The following is a 20,584-nucleotide window of genomic DNA, read 5'->3' as shown; positions in this document are numbered from 1 at the left end:
CTGCGCTGAATAAAATGAACCTCGCTGGACTGAAGAGAAAACTTTATATTCTTTTGGAATCAACACTTGGATGTTTTTGCTTCTTGTTGAATACATGTTCCTGCGTGTGATGATGTGGAATGTAAACCTGGTTTTCTTGGATCTGGCTGTTGACCCAGTGTGTTTTGGAATAAACCTGCCATGTGCCTTCTGCTTTTCCAGCACAAAATGAACTAGTTGGGCAGCGTAACTGTTAAAACATGCTGGCTGCACCTCCACCCGTAGCCTGAAGACACCACTCCCCTCATCGTCTTTCTCCTCTGCCTCCTCCCTGGTTCTTGTCACTCTCTCTCACGCACCATCGAGGACACTTCTACATCTAGACTTCACTTGTTCACACTGAGTGGTAACAGCGGCTCATGGCCGTTCAGTCCACTGTGAGTGTGTGAGGTCTGGTGCTCACAGTGGGACAGTGTCATGTTGGCTTTAGCAGCATGTGGAAGGCAGTTCTTGTGTTGTATCAGCTCTTGGTACTTGGTCGGTCACTCTGGGCTCAGGATGGTGTCGGAGCTGCAGCCATCACTCCTCAGGACTGCACTCTGGAGTGTATCAAAGAGGTAAGGTTTCCCGCCTACTGTGTAAATATGTTTTTCCCTTTGTGACACTGTGCTGACTAGTATTGGACGTTACCGTGATATTATAACTTTCCCCGGTAACGAGTAATAGCAATTACATTACAGTCATTAATCCCAGTAACGCAGCGTTACTGCGTTTTTTGTCCCATGTAAATTAGGTTATCTTTTGATGACGCGTGCGCACAGCAGGTCAGCGCACGTCAGCTACCAGCCGAGAAGATAAGCGAAGGATGGAGGACGAGTGAGGGAGATAAGCTTACTTAAACAGCTGCAAGTATTGTCATTATTTCTCAGTCAAAGATGTACAGAACATTGTCGTCAGTTGTAAACTTTGTGTGAGCAGTACAATGCATTCAACCGTGAAAAATACGATTCAGATTTATTGAAACATCTGATACGGCAGCACAGGAATGTGAAACTTGTCGAAAACACACAGGTGTTGAGTAGTAATATGCACCCCTGCCGTGAAATCCCCCTCACCTTACGATAGGGGTGCATTTTACGTCCCAACACCGTCAAGGTAGAATTCCTTTAACGAGGCCGTTTCCAGAATCACCGGGAATTAAGTGCCTCGTCAAGGAGTAGGCTACTAATTCCTGACAGAGTGCTGCACCGTCATGAAGCCACTTACAGCAGCACTGGACATGTTACAAAAGGGTAACTGCTGTTATGGGACCAACCCTCGAAGTTCTGATGATAAGGACAGTTGCCTTGAAAGACACCCTCTCACTCAAGAATGACAACTGGCCTTCCAGATGTCATTGTGAAGGTGTTCCTATATTTCCAAACCTCTTTTTGCGAATTTATTTGGGTAGATTTGCTGCATTGCATCATTCATAAATAGTGGGAACAGACTGCACTGCAATAGGCTATTTGTCTTTAAAACAGTCAGTACAATTATCAAAACAATTGCAGTCAAAATAATGATATTCATCATCACAGCAACAGAAGATTTTCAGACCATCCAGACTCGTCTTGCTGGTGTACTGGACAGCAAAGACACTCATTGCAGCTGCCAGTTGTCAGAAGAGGGTAGGGATCTTCTGACAGCACAGTGTCACAGCTGCTCCTGCCTGTATGTCCACGATCAGCCCGCCATGATGAAATGGATCTTTTTGCTTTTAAAACAGAGCCCGAGGACAGCTACTCGACAAAAAAAGAAGTAATGGACTATTTGAGCTCAGGGGGGGCATGAGGTTGAGACTCTGAACCAGTTCTCAAACGTCAAAAACATTTACATGAAGTACAACACTGACTCCATCTAGCGCGCCTGTGGAGTGCTTTTTAGTCTGGGAGGTTTGGTTCTCACCTCTACAGAGAACAGACACCTCTGATGAGAGGTTTGAGAAGCCTCTGCTCATGAGATACAGTCGTTGTTTTACTTCTGAACATATTGCTTAATATGTCAGGACAGAGGTAACAAAACAAGAAGCTGCACACGATATCAGCTTGAATGTGGAGATACTGTTGCGTTATTTTATTTTTTATAGTAGCCTAACATAACAAGTGACGTAACTAATTACTTTTGATACCAAGTAGCCTAATAAGTAAAGTAATATTATTACTTTTTAAAGGAGTAATAACATATTACACTTCCTGAGTAACTTGCCCAACACTGGTAGGCTACTGACATAAAAGCAGGCTCCTTCTGCAGCACATATTTATTTACATTCATCTCCTCTCTTCATTTTGGGGTCTAATCCAGGAGGATTTTATGCCTTCAGACTCAAAGTACTGAAGCGCACCTGGAATATACTTATGGTGAGGTCAGCTCTGCTGCTTCTCCCCCCTCAGCTGCATCTGTTTACACTGTTTCTGTTGGCTTTACAGTAGAGGAGATGCCAAAAAAATAAAAAAATAAAAAAAAATTCGGTCTGCTATCAGTAACAGAAATATTTAGGTCATATGTATAAATATACAAATTCATATACACACACATACATAAATACATAAAAAGGAGGCAGATACTCAAACACCACAGTTGAAAACAACACAAAAACACAACCTAAAAGATTTCTGCAGTCAAAAAAGGTAAACTGAAGCTACAGTTTATAATGCCCATGCCTTTAACAACACGTCATACTTAACCTCAAAAGGTAACATCATTCATCAAACAATAAAGGCAAAACAAAACAAAAGCAAAACAACACAACACCCAACAACTTAAATATCCTGTACCCTGTCCTTCTATGTCAGTGTTGCTTTCTGATCATCCATTTTAATATTTATTTTTAAACATTTTTTCTAACTTACTGAGTGTTCTACGTGTTTTCAGTTCCTCACTACAGCTGTTCCTTTGACTGAAATACAATGGTTTGTTACATTATTCCTTACTAATTGTTTTTGAATATGCAAATTTCTCTCAAATCATATTGTCTTTCTCTCTTTTTAAACAACTTTTTTAAACTTTCAGGTGATACTTGTTTTTTTTCTCTATACATAATTTGAATCATTTTAAAGTTGATCAGATTTTTAAATTTTAGAGCCTATAATTCAATAAAGAGTGAGTTTGTTGGTTCTCTATAAGTAGTTTTGTTTACAATTCTTATGGCTCTCTTTTGAAGTATGAAGATTGGATTAGTAGCCTATTTATTTTATATGCATTTCCCCACACTTGCTCACAGGAAGTTATATATGGGACCACAAGTGAACAATACAAGATCTTTAACTTTATACAGTATTGCAATTGACTTTTCTTTCAATTTCAACAGAATTTATTATGAGTTTGATTTTTGAGTTTTTTTTTTGATTAAACAATTTCCAAAGATTATAAAATTTAATTTTACTTAAATACTGTGTTAGTTTATTAGAATCAATTCCAATTTCCAATTCCTTTTCCACTGTATCCAAAAGTTGTTTCTACCCAAAACAAAATACATTTTTATCACCTGCAAATAATATGATTTTTAATATTTTGGAAATCTCACACATATCATTTATGCACAGAATAAAACAATAGTGGACCTAACACTGAGCCTTGGTGAACATAACCCATGTAACCTTCCTCCTTTATAGAATTCTTTTTTCCCCCAGCATTTTAGAGAACTATGAGAAAAAAGAAGCAGGTCTGTAATTAGAGAATACATGTCTATCACCAGCCTTATATATACTGTAGATATGACTTTAGCTGTTTTCATTTTACTAGGAAATATACCAGCTTTAAACCAAGCACTTCTGCTCAGACAACAAACCTGTACTTAAAGGACTGGTTCACATTTTTTCCAAATCAGACTCTGGCTTTGGATCATAGTCAGTTGTTTTAAAACAGCCTTGGATAAATTTTGGAATGTACTTTGTTATTCCAACAAGTTCTTGAGTACTTGAAGTACTTAATTGCGGATTTTTTACTCTCTCTAGGCGCCACAGTCTTTGGCAAATAAGCAATCAATTGTTTCCAGAAACCTAAAAATGTCATTCTGCATTACTGTCATGTTTGCTTTTGTGACCAAAATTTTGGGAGCCACTAATGGCTCCATCATTAGTGGTTCCCAAATCTGAGGAGGTCAGAACCTCTGTGGGGTAACAACATAAATATGAGGGATTAACATCTTTTTTTCAGATTTTATTCTAATCTTTTCTTTTCTAATGTGAATTACTGGAATTAACATCCAAAAAAAACGTAAAAGTAAAAAGGGGAGAAGGATCGCAGATAAAAAATTGATTGAAAAAGGCTAGGAACCAGTGTTACTAGATGACATATATACTATAATTCTCAGCAAGTGTAAGTTTAGGAAGAACTGTAAAAATTTCCCAGCAGAAAACATTGAGTTTATGAGGACAAGTTTGTTCAAAACTGATGTTATTTACTTCACACACACTGCGCATACAGTACATAGTCGTTTTTGTCCAGTGTTTCTGAAAATTCCTGAATGTTTAAGAGATTATTTTTTATGTCTTTTTACTGAGAAAAATTACTTGCAAAGCTTCTTGTACTTGATTATAATACTGTGTCTCACAGCTACTCAGGATCAACGCAACTTTTGCACCATATTTGTTTCACTGCTATGTAAAGACAAAACCTCCACCTTTGCTGAAAACACCCAAAATCGGACAAAAAGGACTTTCTTGTGGTACATTTTTCAGTTCAGTTTTGTGTGTAATGTCAGAAATATAGTGCACATATTTCTAAATATAAATAGCTCCAGGCAATAGAATTACATACATCATAGATTTGAGTCTTAGTGCACTGTTTTCAGCCTCTGGCAGAGACTTGTTTACGTCCATATGAAGTAAATGGACAAATGAGGAATGCACAGCTGTCAGCTTGAGCTGAATTCTATGGTTAGTGTGTGTTTCACAGCAAACTGCTTTGATTGACACACACCGTCATTTTGCCAGTGGGTAGTTTCTCTTGTTCTGTATTGAGTTTCTATAATCTCTCCTGTGTATACTGACTGTAAACTGAGTTTTACACTGAAAACATTTTTGCAGATGTTGATTTTTGTGACCCTTTTTGTCATTTTCACCATTTAGAAATCCCAGGGCTACCACAGACTACCTTTTATAGACAGTGTACGTAATATGTGACTAGATTCATTTTGGCTGTATTGAAAAGTCACCCACATTGTCACGTTGTCAAAGTGTGGAAGAATTCCTTTCTGAAGTGCACATTAAAAATGTGGATGTTGTTGTTGACGTTCTGTCATCAGCTTGCATGCAAGAACATAATTAGACTACAAAGACCTTCTGACAGTTATTACCTAGCCTGTCAGTTTAACTACCACACACACACACTCTCTCTCTCTCTCTCTCTCTCTCTCTCTCTATCTCTCTCTCTCTATCTCTCTCTCTCTGCCTGAAGCAGATGCACTTTTTCTTACTCTCTCATTTTCCCCACCTGTTACTCTAGTTATGGTCTCTAAACCTGCAGAACAAGTTGGCTATCTGTATGTGTGTATCTTACATAGAGGTATGTAATAACATTTTGGCTCACATGTTCTGATATTGCTCAACTGTAACAGGATGCTTTAATGTGTTTGTCTTAAGAACATTCAGAAACAGACCCATATTGTTTTATCATTACTGTGGTTTGTGATCCCCCATTAACTCACTCTGACAGCGCTGTTAGTGCTGATATCTGGTTTGATCCCTTGATTTAAAGTAAATGCAGATGTTTGGAAATCAAAGACCCTTATGTGGTCTACACTTGGATGATTATATAGTTCATTCTTGTGGATGAATACTTAAAATACACACACACACCTCTTTTAATATATGGCAGTTAGGACGTGACTGCAGATGCTTTTTTTACATTTTGTTTTTGAAATGAGTGAATTTTTGAAATATGTTTCCCAGTGTGCTAGTAATTTCACAAAGATTGCAGCATAGTGACAGCAATTTGTCACGACGGCAGATATTTGAAAAGTACAGTGAACACACAGCACAGTTGATCCAAAGTGCTTTACAGCATGAAGAGAAAAAGACAGAGTTAAGGATATGACATTAGAGAAAAAAAATACAATAAGGTAAAATTACATTAAAAATAATCTAAATGTCATGAATGCACATGGAAACTGCAAACACCTACAGAGGCTTCAGATGAAATACAGGAGCATTGTTACAGACATCAGTATGCTTCTTTTGTCAGACGCAGCCTACCCAGTTCTGACATCGGAAAGTTGTGGGGTGGTGGGGTTTCAGATGTTTGACAATTCTACAAGTACTTCATTTGAAGCATACTAACGCCTTTAGATAAGGAACAGTTAGTTTTTGAGCTTGTTAAGACCATTGGCCAGGACCCCAGGTCAGGTCAGAGATACAGAGAATTGTTCTGAGTTTGGAGACAATGTGGAGTTAATTGAAAATTGATTACCTGATTGCAATGCTCGTCTGTTGGTTGACCCACCACTTGAGTCCAGAATGATTCATGGTAATCACTTCGATGATCCCCTAGCTACATTTATATCAAGAGCAGATTAAATGTTAGAAACACCTCGTAAAGCAATACACTTCAATAGCACCACAAACTGAAACCTCCATGACCATAAAGTTGAATCAACATGTCTTTAAGACAGCTGCAGTGCATTTCTTTTAACGATGTTATTAACTGTGACTTGAGTCCAGAATGATTCATGGTAATCACTTCGATGATCCCCTAGCTACATTTATATCAAGAGCACATCAAATGTTAGAAACACCTCGTAAAGCAATACACTTCAATAGCACCACAAACTGAAACCTCCATGACCATAAAGTTGAATCAACATGTCTGTAAGACAGCTACAGTGCATTTCTTTTAACGATGTTATTAACTGTGACTTGAGTCCAGAATGATTCATGGTAATCACTTCGATGATCCCCTGACTTTTTCTCTAGCACCACCATCAAGTCAAAATTTGTATTTGCCCAATACTTTGGTATATACTATATCTATTACTGTATAATACTGCAGAATTTTCACAATCTTCACAGCCTCTGCTATACTTTGTGCTTTGTGTTCATTTGCAAAGTTAACATGCTCATAGTAAACTAAGATGATGATTTACCTACACTGCCAGTTTAGATAAACTAGTTAGCTAAAAATGAATGTGATCTATTACAACAACCCTGTAATAAGTCCTAGCTACATTTATATCAAGAACAGATTAAATGTTAGAAACACCTCGTAAAGCAATACACTTCAATAGCACCACAAACTGAAACCTTACATGACCATAAAGTTGAACACGTCTTTAAGACAGCTGCAGTGCATTTCTTTTAACAATGTTATTAACTGTGATGTGTATGGCTTTTTTCTGCTATTAAGTCCTTATCTTTCTCATGGACAATCAGAGTGTGTTCTTCCACGTTCTTGTCTCTGACCCAGTCCCCATACTCTTGGCAGTTGAACAAGGAATGTACATAGTCCTGGACCTGTTTTTACCATGAACAAATCTAATGTGATGTTTAAATGCAGGTTCACAAAAATATATCTGTTTTTCTTTCTGCGTGTTCATACATTTTTAAAATGTTCGTCCCATGTTCCTGCCTCATGCAATTACGTGATCTTTATGTATCTAAATTGTTTAGCTGACATGGAATTCTCTTCAATATACAATAGTAAAAATGCAACTACAAGTGCTACAATTTAAATCCGTTTTTGCTATCTCTACTGCAGGGAGGGCCTGGATGTGAATACTGCAGAATAACCAGAGATGATGTGAAGAGCACTCTGGGCTTCAACTCCATTGAGGCGTTTGGAAGTAAGTCTGGTTCAGACAGGCTGCACTGGCTTCTCAGCTCACCTACAACTGTCTGGAGTCTGCACTCATCAGTGCATCAGTCACTACTGTTGACTAATTACAATAATAAACTGCGTTAAAGCACAGAATGCACTTATAACCTAATTGCTAAAACATATTTCGGCAGGAGTGACTTAAGATGAGAAGAGATGTGGTTCACCTTGTTCTCACAGCGTATCCCACTGGTCTTAAACTTAACTCTTAACACAGCATTAGCATCATAATGAGCAGATGTCACATTGTTTGCACTTCATATTAGGATTAGAACACAGGCAAACCTAAAGAGCAAATACAAGACCTATACATGACCTGTTGTCATTGCTGAGGTCAAACAAAATAAATGCCAAATGTATTACACCTATGCCTTATTACATCTAATGACACATGAAAAAAAACAAAACAATCCCAAGCCAAATATTTGCTGTCTAACATGAATGTTTAGTGTTACTGCTGGCAACAAGATCAACAACACTTGGCCTATTTGGTTTTGACAGTTAACATCTCCTCGTTTATTTTTAGCCAAGCTAGCAATGTGGCTCTGAGAATAGCAATGCTCGTCTGTTGGTTGACTCACCACTCACCACCACAACATCAAATGTTAGAAACACCTCGTAAAGCAATACACTTCAATAGCACCACAAACTGAAACCTCCATGACCATAAAGTTGAATCAACATGTCTGTAAGACAGCTACAGTGCATTTCTTTTAACGATGTTATTAACTGTGACTTGAGTCCAGAATGATTCACGGTAATCACTTCGATGAGCCCCTGACTTTTTCTCTAGCGCCACTATCAAGTCAAAATTTGAATTTGTCCAATACTTTGGTATATACTATATCTATTACTGTATAATACTGCAGAATTTTCACAATCTTCGCAGCCTCTGCTATACTTTGTGCTTTGTGTTCATTTGGAAAGCTAGCATGCTCATAGTAAACTAAGATGTTGGACTGGGTTAATATTACCTGCTAAACATCAGCATGTTAGCATTGTCATTATGGATATGTTAGCATGCTGACATTGCTCAAAGCAACATGTTGCCTAAGTACACCCTCAGAGAGCTGTTAGCATAATCTTGTTTAAATATCAAGTTTTCTTTCACATTTGTAGATGCACTGAAATGTATTTGCAATGTATAGAAATCATTAATAATGTACTGAGAATATCTTTCCAAGGACACCATTGTGATTTTATGTTTATGTCAACTGTTCTCAGGTTGTATTCCATGGCCATGTTTTGAGCTGCTGGGAGAAAATGACCCTAAAATCTGTCAGCACTACGTTCATGCACCAAATGATGTGAAGGTTGAGCTTGTGTATGATCCAGCCCCTGAATCTGACACTATTGTTGTCTCCTGGAAGCCCAGTTACTATGGTATATTACATTTACACTACATTTTGTCATTTGGCTTTGCTTTTATCTAAAGCAACTTACAATACAATCAAGCATTAGAGGACTGTGATTTGACATGGATGCAGAAGTTCTCTTCTATATTATATATATATAATTAAAATGAGAATGTGCATATTTTGCAGTTGCTTTAAGGACATAAAACAAAAGCATGGCTTTAAATTGGGTGGGGCTCATACAGTGGTTGGTTTTTAAGACTATGACTCATGTCAGACATGAGTAACCTTCCCAAACTAATTTCTCACATCAGGGTCTGACAGTAATAAGATTTATTTCAGGTGACGTTCAGTGAATTATTGAAAGGTGAAAACTATGGAAACTATGGCTTGCACGACAAGAATTCTTTAAAATGTGAGAGACAGCTCTTCAGATTTTTTCAATGTATAATTGAAGCTTTGACAGGTAACAATGGAGTAACAGACTTTTGTGTTAAAAGCTTAATTGACCATGCATGGTAGTAGTGTAGCACATACAGCACAAACATGTATTTGACATCAGAGTATGTGCAGCATAGATGACGGGTTATGCTGTGACAGTGATTTCACATTGTCGCTTTTATGTTTGCTGCAGGGATCACCTTCCTGCGAGGCTTTCAGGTGTCCCTTCAGGCTTTGGGAGGGCCCAGTGTTGCCTGTCAGCTCTTCCTCTTTCACCGTAACCTCTCCCTCCCGGCTTCACATGCTCAAAAGGTAGGAAGGACCCCTCTTGCTTCTTTTTCTGTTATGGTATGCTGTTTTTGACATCAGTAGTTCTCACAGTTTTTACTCAAAGGAATGTTCATATGTTGAATGTTCTTCAACAAAAAATTTTTTAAAGATTGTTTTTCTGCATTTTTTTTCTAGAGATGCACCAATACCAATACTGATATCAGTCTGATACTGACTCAAATAGCTTGATCAGGTATTGGTGACAATGGGCCGATCTGGTATTGGATACCGTTATTTTAATAAATAACAACTCAGTACATTTATATCTATGTATTTATTTGTTTTACAAAATTAGAAAAGCAATGTTTAAGTCAAGCCTGATGTTGTCTTACACATAAAAGAATGATCCCAGTGTCTTCCACACAGTGAGACATACAGCTTATTAATTAAAGACAGTATCAAATCAGTACTTGGTGTCAGCCAGTGGCGGCTGGTGACTCAAAAAATTGGGGAGGACAGGAGGAAACAGGAGGACCAACATGGAATCTTACAACAAACCGCATCAAACTATATCATTGTCCCACCTGATGAAATCGGAGGGGTGGGGGGCAATTTTATATGCCAATGAAACAATTTGCTTGAGTGGTGAAAAGGCTGCTTCTTTAAATACATTTAGCATATACATACTGTCTCTAAAGAGACAAGAAGTGCTCATTTTAGCCATGGAGTGGTTCAAGTGTGTCATTTTACTAACAAAGTGAAATTCAAATTTATAGTACTGTTCTATTGTGACAACAAATTTATGTTCTCACCAAAAACAACATATCAGACAACATATCACATGATTTACACGTGTTTCCTATATATTTTCTTGGTATACAGAAATATATAAAGTAGCACAAAGCTTGTGGCAATGTGATACAGGTTCAGATCAGTGCTGAATACAAGAAAGATTGAACACTAAAAACATTCACAGATCTAAAAGTGTGGGTTCACATCAGAAAATATTAATGCATGTATCAAATACGTGACTTACACACTCTGAAATATGTGCACAACATACAAAATATAATCTACAAAGCTGATATGTTAACACTAGGGGTGTTAACATGAACACAAAACTCACGGTACGGATCGTATCACGGATTTGAGTCACAAATCAGATCATTATTAGGATCAGCGAAAAAAAGGGGGAGAAAAATAAAACTTTGTTTTCCATTTATTCTGTAACACACTTACAGCCAGAAACAGCAAGGGACTTTTGCCCATGGTCTTAAATGAAAACAACATTGAAGATGTCCAATGTTTAAATAAAATAAAATAAAATATATAAAATATTCAATGCTCACTTATTGCAATATGAGGCATGAAACCTTCCTCTTTTAAACAGTGAATGAAACAGCCTCTGTCCACATCATCAAAACTTGATGATAACAAACATTCACCGCTAACGCCAGTTAGCAGCTAGATAGCTAATTAGCTGCTCAGCTGCAGCACATTAAAAAGCAGGTAAACATAACTCAAATGTCACATCAGACCCGTTAGATGCTGGTTTGATTGTTGCTCTTCAAAATCCCTGTTAGCAACACGCTGTCTGCCCGTGACTTGTACTTAGAGCAGTTTGTTTACTTTGTCCTAAATGAGACATTGAATTTTGCAATTAATACGCAGTTCATATGCCTGCCGAACCGTGGGGGGTGATCATTATGGAACACGGATCAACTACAATCAGTTACACCACTAGTTAACACTTGTTATTCTAGTTACTTTAAGCTTATTACTCAATATACGTCTCAGCTCAAAACGAACTAAAGAAACTGTCAGAAGCAAGCACTCATTCACTAATCACACATCAACAGGTGACTGAACAACCACTCAATTAAAAACGAATGAATGAGTCCAGACAGCTCACTGTAACTTCAACAATCAAACTAATCTTACCCACAACAAATTATATCATCTCTGCTGCATTCTTGTTAAGGAGATAAAAAAACGCAAAAAAGCCACACAGAGACATTTAACCATCAGAGATTAAATTAGCAACCAAAGAGACAGAGAGAAGCTGTATCTGACTCATGTTATCTGACATCTTCTTCTTTCTTTCATGGAGATGAAGTATTCATGTCATAACGTCCATCTGTAGCTGTTGGTCATCTTGTATGTTAGTTAACAGAACTTTATGGCTGCTGGTTAACCAGTCTGATAGCATTAGCAACAATGACAAACAAGCTAACTCTCCTGGTTGTTTCTCCGGTTGCTTCTCTCTCCAGCCTCTCCGGCAGCGTCCTGCTGCTGCTGCGCTGCCCAGTCCAGATAATTTATCCCGTTAGCTTAACAACAGTCCTTAACAGTCCTTCCATGGATGTATAAAGAGTCCTTCAGGTTGCTACAACAAGCCAGCTGTTGCAATGGCTAAGCAAGGAGCTATCTACTGCTGGTACTCTGCTTTACAGTGGAGAGAATTGAAGATGAGTTCTGGAAACTATCATTGGACCAACTCGATGTCAATATTGCATTCTGGTTGTTGATTGGTAAGGGAGGACAGCCTCCCTTGGAGCGTCATTTTACGTGTCATGGCCAATCACAGATTAGCATGAAAAAAACTGAATATTAACTGACATTAAGTCCAATGTAAGAGATCCTTTCCTGCGGAGGACAGCAGGCACCCGTCCTCCTCATAGACTGTAAAAAAATGTTTATATTTTGATCTCCCTTTTGCCTCTCAAAAAATAGAGGAGGATCAACCTCCTCTGCCTCTATGGACCAGCCTCCACTGGTGTCAGCCAATACCCACAGCCCAGGTATCAGTATCAGGACTGAGAAAGTCAGATCGGTGCATCCCTATTTAATTTTTTTGCCTTTGGTTCACAATTGAAAGTCTACAGAGACAGGAAACATGGGTAGAGAGAGAGGGGTGTGACCTGCAACAAAGGTCTACAGCCGGAATTGATCTGTTTTTACCTGAAACAGGGTTATGTGTAGACTCGCAGGTCAGCCTTTAAAGAGAAGCCCATTTTCCATGAAGCCTTTTATTACGAGTGTGTACTGAAGGACTTTGCACACCATGTATGACATCATACACCACACTACACTGCATAAGTAGACATGTAAACTCTATATGAACTTATGGCGAGGGAGGAGATTAGAGCCACATTAACAAAATATCCAATGAGAACATCACTGTAGTGGATACAGTGTGGTGTGTTTACTTGCTACAGAAACTGTAAGAACATGCTAATTATCAGTCAAAATGGATTTATATGTTTAGAAATATACTTGATGAATATGGGTTTTTATATTTATTGTAAGATTGTGCAGATACGAACAAAGAGCAGAGGCATTGTTCCGGTCTGAAGCGTTCGGTTTTACTTTAAAACCATCATCAGGAGCAGGATGGGGTCAGGAAACGACCCCAAATGAAATAGATCGTGCCAGCTGATTGCATCAATTAGGCAAATGATGTCACAGACAGTCCTGTGCAGCTTGTAAGGTAGAACAACACATAATCACATATTTGGTGACATCAAAACATAAAACCCAAAGCTCTCAACATCATGTATCCAACTTTAGTTCCTTAGAAGCTTTTAGACTACTGTTCAAGAAAGGTTATAATTGTTAAATATCACTGGATCTCCTGATATCCATCCAGAATACATTTACATTTCAGGTTAACCTAAGACTAAAAGATGTGTATCTTCAGGACTGGCAATCACAATTAAAGGTTGTCTAAGATTGATTTATTTTTGAAAATATTTTTTAAATATCTACGTAATTAAAGTTATGTTTTTACATGACTTTACTGTATGTATACAGCATTTTTCTGATCAAAAATTACAAAGGACTTGACATCTGGTAGACAGTTGTGTCAGAAAATGAAATTGTGCAAAAAGAAAGGTTACATTCCAGAGCTGAAACTGGAAATATCTTTATGACCTTAATATTACTAATATTTTACAGAATTTTAAATTTCTATTTTTTATGATTTTTTTTATTTTAAAATAATATTTAAAAGCAAAATAGAATAATTTATTATTGAGGAAATATGATGCAAACAGTCTAATATTACACAAAATATCTGAATATCAAAATATTTCAAGTAACAATTTTCACATAAATAGTCTAATGTTACACAATTATATCACATCACATATCACATCATGTTATAATGAAATATCAATTATCAACACAATATCAAATAAGTAAACATTCAATGACAATGAAAACTATTCATAGAGAACCTTATAAAAAGAGAAACATAACAACCAAGTTGATTGAACAAAGCTGTTTTTGGATATTTTTTTCTATATGCATTCTTTTGTATTGGATAGATCTTGACATATGTTGTTTCAACTTTTTCTTTTACAGTATGAAAACCAATAGTGAGAAAAAAGTAATAAGATAAAAAAAACAGGAATAAGAAAAAAAAACAAGACAGGCTATAAAGCAGTTTAAACCAACATAAGATAATATGTAAGTAATAAGTTCTTTCTCAGAAATTAACAAAGCATATGTTAAAATTTTTTATCACCAGAACCTATGTGTGCGGAGTATGTTTAAAGAAAAATAAGGTCATGACTGCTGCTGTGTTCTGCAGGTGTACAAATCAGACCCTTTCCCCCACCTTTCCCTGGGATCTCAGTATGCTGTTACAGTCATGGCTCTGCCAGTGCCTGAGGAGTGGGAGAATTTCTACCACAGCAAGATCTTCACCACACGCTGTAAGACTCCTGAGCTCCAGGCTAGATATGATCTCATAAGACATAAGATACACAGACAAGCATGCACAGTTTGTGGTATCCTCAGTGTAACCTTTAAAATCCACTACTGTTGGCTTATTTACAGTTATTTTAATATGCACATTATGGTTTTTCAGCGTGTGCAGAGAAGAACAGTCTTGAGCAATGCAAAAAAGGTGAGCGAAATCATTTGACACTTTGACTCTCTCACCTCCAGTGCCTTCTGAAATGTTCTCATTTCCATATGATCCTCGGTAATCCACACAAGCACAAGAATTAGGCATTGGTCTGCTTCAGTCAGCTGTGATCAGCTCTACATTTGTCAATATGTTCTGCTCTGGTTGCAGACTGGTACCCCAAACATATTGAGGTCCAGCAGAAAGGAACTGTCATCACTGTGACCTTCAACCTGGCTCCTCCAAACCTGGGCATCAGAAGCTACTTCTCAATGTGCTACGCAAATGGCATAAAGAAATACACAGAGATAACTCCAGTGAGTGGCTTCATCTTCTGCAGCTGTTTTGCTGTTTTGTTTTTATTCAGTGGATTAATACCTTGTCTCTGTGATTTATATTACGGTATGTATATCTGACAAGTGAACTTAATAATTGTACTATTAACCACTAATTTAATTTCCTTAGAATTCCAACAGAAACAAAACTCACTACAGTTATCAGCTGAATGACCTCCAAGAAGGAACCAATTACACTTGCGAGGTAAAATAAAAGTGGATTTTGGAAGTGCATACAACATTGTTTTGTGAATAAAAACCTCAGTTGGCTTTGTATTCAATGATAAATAATATTGAAATAACAGTTTTTAAAAAGGGTTATATGTGCTATGCTAAGTTATTTGTTTTTAAACATTTCTTGTAGTTTCACAAGATAATCTCAAGGTCCACCTATAAGCTTTCCACAACATCTCATGGACTTAATCAGCAGATGAAGATTGTCACAGAGTCACAGTCACAGAGATGGCTCAGTTATATGGAACTTAGCGAGATGTAGTTGAAAATTCAGGAAAAAGCAAGTAAGTGGACCTTGAGTTAGCTGCACTCATCAATATTTTTAGATTAACAATGGATCAAATGACTATGTGTGATGTGAAAGCAGGACGCTCGTAGTGACAACCCCACAGAGAATTTTCACCCAACTCTGCACTTCCATTCAGCCTTACGGAGCACTTAAGTGTCTTTGAGCTCATTGTGAATGTTGGACTTACATTTGTCAGATGGCCAAAAAACTCCAAATTAATGCCAATGTTACTCTGTATCTGCTGTTTGGTAACACGTTTACCATATCAATTTAGATGTTGACAATAGCCTATGTCAGTGTTGTGTTGCACCGAGTGACAAAAAAATGGATTCATGCAGGTTCAAGATTATTTTGTCAAACTACTATTTCCAAGGTCAAGAATGAACTTCACACCCAACATTTCTTGTGTCACAGATTGCAGCTAACGAAATGGATGCAGTGAGGAAAATATTCAATGTTCAGGTCATGCACAATCAAAAAGGTAGGGGAGGTTTGTTACTGCTAATTCACACAAACAATTTATCATAGTATAAGTGTTATGCAAAACCTTTATATTCAGAAAATCTTACTTGATGATGGAGATGTGGAGACTTAAAGTGTCTGTTGGACAAAGACAATATTTAATACATGCTACATATTAAGATGCGATTAATCCTCTCAGCTCATCATTTAAAGTAATAGTTTGACATTTTGGGAAATACAATTATTTGCTTTTCTGCCGAGAGTTAAATGAGACAATCGACACCATTCTCATATCTGTATGCTAATTATGGAGCTAGAGCTAGGAGGTGATAGCTTAGCTTAGCATAAAGACTGAAAGTACGGGTAACAGCTAGCCTGGCACACAGCTAATTAATTTGTTTAATCTGTACATTTAAAAAATGACAGCTTGTGGTTTTAAGGGGAGTTGGGATTAGTGACTTCCTGCAGTCTCCCTGGTTGGTTGGTTTTAGAGGTGCGGGCTAGGTGTATTTCTGAACTTCAAAGAGAGCCAGGCTGGCTGTTTTCCCTTCCAGTCTTAATGCTAAACTAAGATAATCTCAATAATTAGCATATCAATGTCCTCATCTAACTTTTTGCAGAAAAGCTAAGGTTTTTACTTAATTGTCCTGTAACTCCTCTCTCCTCAGACGTGGTCACACCACTCTCTGTCACTCCCTCCTTGGCCCTGTTGCTTCCACTGGGCCTGGCTGTGGCAGCCATATTTGCAGTCTTATTGTGTGTTCTTACCACGAGGAAGCCAAAGCTGTGGATGAATAAACTCCACATAAAACCAGGTGCACAGACAGATTAAACCACCTCGTGTAAAATCACTTTTTGCATATCATGAAAGCAAAGTTAATAAATCATCCTATACCTCCCGTTTGTCTTTGCCATCGTCATCTGTTCAGATATTATCAAGGAGCATCAAGAGAGCGGGACTCCGGAGGAGGTGGTATCATTGCCCAGAAACAGGCTGACCCCTCCTCGTCTCCTGATTTGCTACAGTGGCTATGACGGCCCTGCCCATGTCAAAGCAGTCATGCAGTTGGGGGCCTTCATACAGCAGCACATGGCCACTCAGGTAGTGGACTTTTTGAAAGTATGTTTTTGGGACATTTTATGCTTTTATTAGATGGTGACAGGTGAGAGATGCTAGGACATGACATTTCATAGCTCTAATTTGCAAAAGGTGTTATGTTTATATCAAACTTTTAGTCTTAAAAGGATCATATTTTGGGGATTGAATCAGACAGACAGAAACATTCAGACATACCTAGATATTACTTTTGTGACATCTTTCCAAGATGCTAATGATTATATTCTTTTCAGTTCTTTGATATGAGATAAGGGTGGAGGTTAAATGTGTCATTAGATCAGTTTGTTGTCAAACTATATTTTTTCTTCCAAGGTGTGCCTGGACCTGTGGGATTCTCTGAGTGTGGCTGAGGAGGGCAGCATGGCCTGGCACTGCCGGCAGATCCAGGAGAGCGACTTTGTCTTGGTGATCTGTTCTCGGGGCCTCAACCACAGACCTGAGCTTTCACAGTCAGAGGGTCATGATGAAGATGAGGAGGAAAATAGAAGGTTGCGCTTTGGGTCCAACAACTTCAGCTCTGATGCAGCCATCCACCTTATTGGAGAGGAGGTGGGCCGAGCCAAAGGCAGAGGGCAGGACCTTTCCAAATACATGGTAGCCATTTTTGAGTACTCTGAGGAGATGGACATCCCCACTGAGCTGAGGCTGGTATCTCATTACACACTAACCAGCGACTTACCGCTGCTCTTCTCCCACCTCCATGGAGTGGCTCTCCACCGGCCAGGGGGTTACCTGAGAATAAATCACCTCTCAGAGGATGGTTTTATTAAGTTACCAGCTGGAGCTGCTCTGCAGTGGGCTATCTACAAGGCTGGGATGGCCATGAAAAAAAGTCATCACCCTGTGGAGGGAGGAGACTAAACACTAAAAAAGGAATCCACATACTGGTGGTCCTCAGCTCAATAAAGGTGAGACTGCCTTGAAGATAGAAGTTCATGATGGCCACAAACCAGCTGGGTCCATATCTGGTCATACAGGAAGATGTTTGGGAGCTCATAACTGGAGGGTGACAGTACATACACAATCCATACAATCACTGCTGATGTGCCCTTAAGTAACCGACCAACTAACCACCTCTGCTTCAGTTATGCTGCTGTGGCAGCAACTGAGCACTTTGACCTCTAAAATGTGTTAACATGCCGAGTGTGTCTACAGGAAGGATTTGTTCAAATAACGTCCAGTAATGTATATCATGGTCAATAAAGCAATTTAATTTTACAAATTTTTAAGTATTAAATGTAGCATGACAATTTCTGGTCATTTTATGTAAAAAGCTATTATGAAATTAAACATTTGTCATATATGCACTGTGCATAAATAAACCATTAATCTCATAAATTAGTTATTGAAGTTATTCTGTGAGAATGTTTGCCTTACAGTACACATTGAACAGTGTATCCATGCATATTTACAGATATGTTTATAGTCTATTTATACATGTATGTATCTCATATCCATAAGACTGGAGTGACAGGTCCTATCATTTTTTATTTTATGCTGATCTGATGTTACCCATTTGTGTGAAAATATGGATTTTTCTTCATATCTAATCATCTAATAAAGCAAATTTAAAACGACCTTTAATTCACTATATTTATTTGACAACTTTTCACATGAAGATTTGACACACTGGATAATATAACAAGCTTTTAAAATACAACACATTGCTTTTGGGCTTTTAACATCTTACAAAAAGCAGTGTGTAGTTGGGGTCACATTTCAGATGTCTATGAGTTGTTAACAGCTCCAACAAATAGTGATTTTTAAATCTAAACTTCTCACATTGTTTCATTTCAATAAATGATCCAATATTTCACCAAAAATCAAAGATTAGAGAAAAAGTCCAAAAACTGAAAACAGATTTGTGTATCAGAACTGTTTTTTCTTCTTTCCTCTCCCATTAATCGTTTCAAGACCCTTCGGAGGGGCCCAACCCCTAGGTTGGGAACCACTGGACTTAACTAGCTAACTGTATATAAAGTAGTTCAAACTAGCTCCACCTCTATACTTTAACTACATCAAGACGATAATACTTCCTAATGAATAAAATACTTAGGATACTTAGTACTTAGGATTTTCACACAGGGCTTTTACTTGTGATGGAGTTGTATTGGTACTTTTACTTAAGTAAGGGATCTGAATACTTCCTCCACCACTGTGTGATTTATTTGTGGATCATTACCAGTCACATTTATGCCGCAATATGAAGATTAAAGAGGAAAAATATTTACTTACCAAAATGTCTGCAACTGTTTCTTAGAGTAAAACAGTCAAACCAAACTGATTTCAACTTTGACAATCATTTCAGACTTTAGAAATACACTAAAGGCTACAACACAACCTGCCAAAAGGTGCTAGCAACGGTTGCTGAGCAATGGTCACTGCTAAGTAGAGAGAATATCAATCAGTCAATCAATCAATAAAACATTAGCAAAACACCTGGCATCTGGCAGTTCACATCAGAGGTAATGTTTGTTTGAGCATTTCTCAAAATAAAGAGCAATTTCCCTACAATCTCCATTGCTAATTGAGATGATGATTTTTTTCTTCAAATTTACACTTTTTACTTGTTGGAAGTGATTATTTCGATTAACCTTTCCATCTGCCATTATCAGATTGTCAAAGCAGATAGTTAAAGCCTCTAGTTAAAGTTGTCTTCTTTGTTTACAGTAAATATTAAAATGATTATGCCTCCCAAGTGGTAATGGCTGGTATTAAAACACACCTTTAAAAAACAACACCTTTAACTGATTAAAACTACCATTGCTGCCACAGTGTAGTAGGTTTTCTCAGAGGTACAGTACAGTAGAAGGGTCTTGATTGTGTTGTGACACAGGAGCAAAAAGGCCTCTTGTATACTTAGGCTCTGCAAACATAGAGATCCGCTCACTGAATAGGACAGGACTCTGTGTACGTGTGTACGTGTGTGTGGGCGCGCACACTGAGAGGCGAGAACATGCATCGTTCATGTCATACACTAAACCAATCTCTGAGACAAATAAAAGTGGTTACAGGAAGGCAAAGGAACAGAATAAATGAAAAGACTGACTCGCTTTAGAAAGCATTTCACAGCAATGATTGCTTTGGCAGCCTAAAAAAGTCCTTTAGGTCAGAGGGAGAACTGCTTTGTTGTCTGACAAATGACAAAGTGAATTTCCTCCATTTTAAAGAATTCCTTGAAGAAAAAACAGGAAAACGTAACATTACCCCCTAATCCAAGTTTGTGATCTAAGGCAGTTCTCTGTTGGAAAGCATCTTTCACGCTCAGCTTGGTAATAAGAGGCCCACATGGCCCCACACTCACACTGTCAAAGGCAGAAGCACAGAGGGACCCCACAACAT

The 20,584-nt window shown here is 37.9% G+C and overlaps 1 protein-coding gene across 1 annotated transcript; it reads left to right on the top strand.

Moving 5' to 3' along the window:
- The first annotated feature begins 34 nt into the window (after window positions 1-34).
- si:ch211-207e14.4 (interleukin-17 receptor D) lies at window positions 35-18,819 on the top strand. Its single transcript, XM_067591397.1, has 12 exons — window positions 35-596; window positions 7,711-7,795; window positions 9,052-9,210; window positions 9,817-9,935; window positions 14,488-14,611; window positions 14,767-14,805; window positions 14,977-15,122; window positions 15,271-15,345; window positions 16,078-16,144; window positions 16,794-16,940; window positions 17,055-17,227; window positions 17,555-18,819. The coding sequence occupies exons 1-12, from the start codon at window positions 474-476 to the stop codon at window positions 18,101-18,103; spliced, it is 1,806 nt and encodes a 601-aa protein (XP_067447498.1). The 5' UTR covers window positions 35-473; the 3' UTR covers window positions 18,104-18,819.
- Window positions 18,820-20,584: the final 1,765 nt, after the last annotated feature.

This window comes from Thunnus thynnus, chromosome 6 (genome assembly GCF_963924715.1).
Source record: "Thunnus thynnus chromosome 6, fThuThy2.1, whole genome shotgun sequence".
In the NCBI taxonomy this organism is placed as follows: domain Eukaryota; kingdom Metazoa; phylum Chordata; class Actinopteri; order Scombriformes; family Scombridae; genus Thunnus; species Thunnus thynnus.
This window is presented reverse-complemented; position numbering and strand designations above follow the sequence as displayed.

Excerpts from the sequence above, each read along its gene's own strand:
- si:ch211-207e14.4 (XM_067591397.1), top strand. The coding sequence starts at position 474 with ATGTGGAAGGCAGTTCTTGTGTTGTATCAGCTCTTGGTACTTGGTCGG. Across the intron at positions 597-7,710 it reads CTCTGGAGTGTATCAAAGAG|GGAGGGCCTGGATGTGAATA; the intron begins GTAAGGTTTCCC and ends TCTCTACTGCAG. Across the intron at positions 14,612-14,766 it reads CAAGATCTTCACCACACGCT|CGTGTGCAGAGAAGAACAGT; the intron begins GTAAGACTCCTG and ends ATGGTTTTTCAG.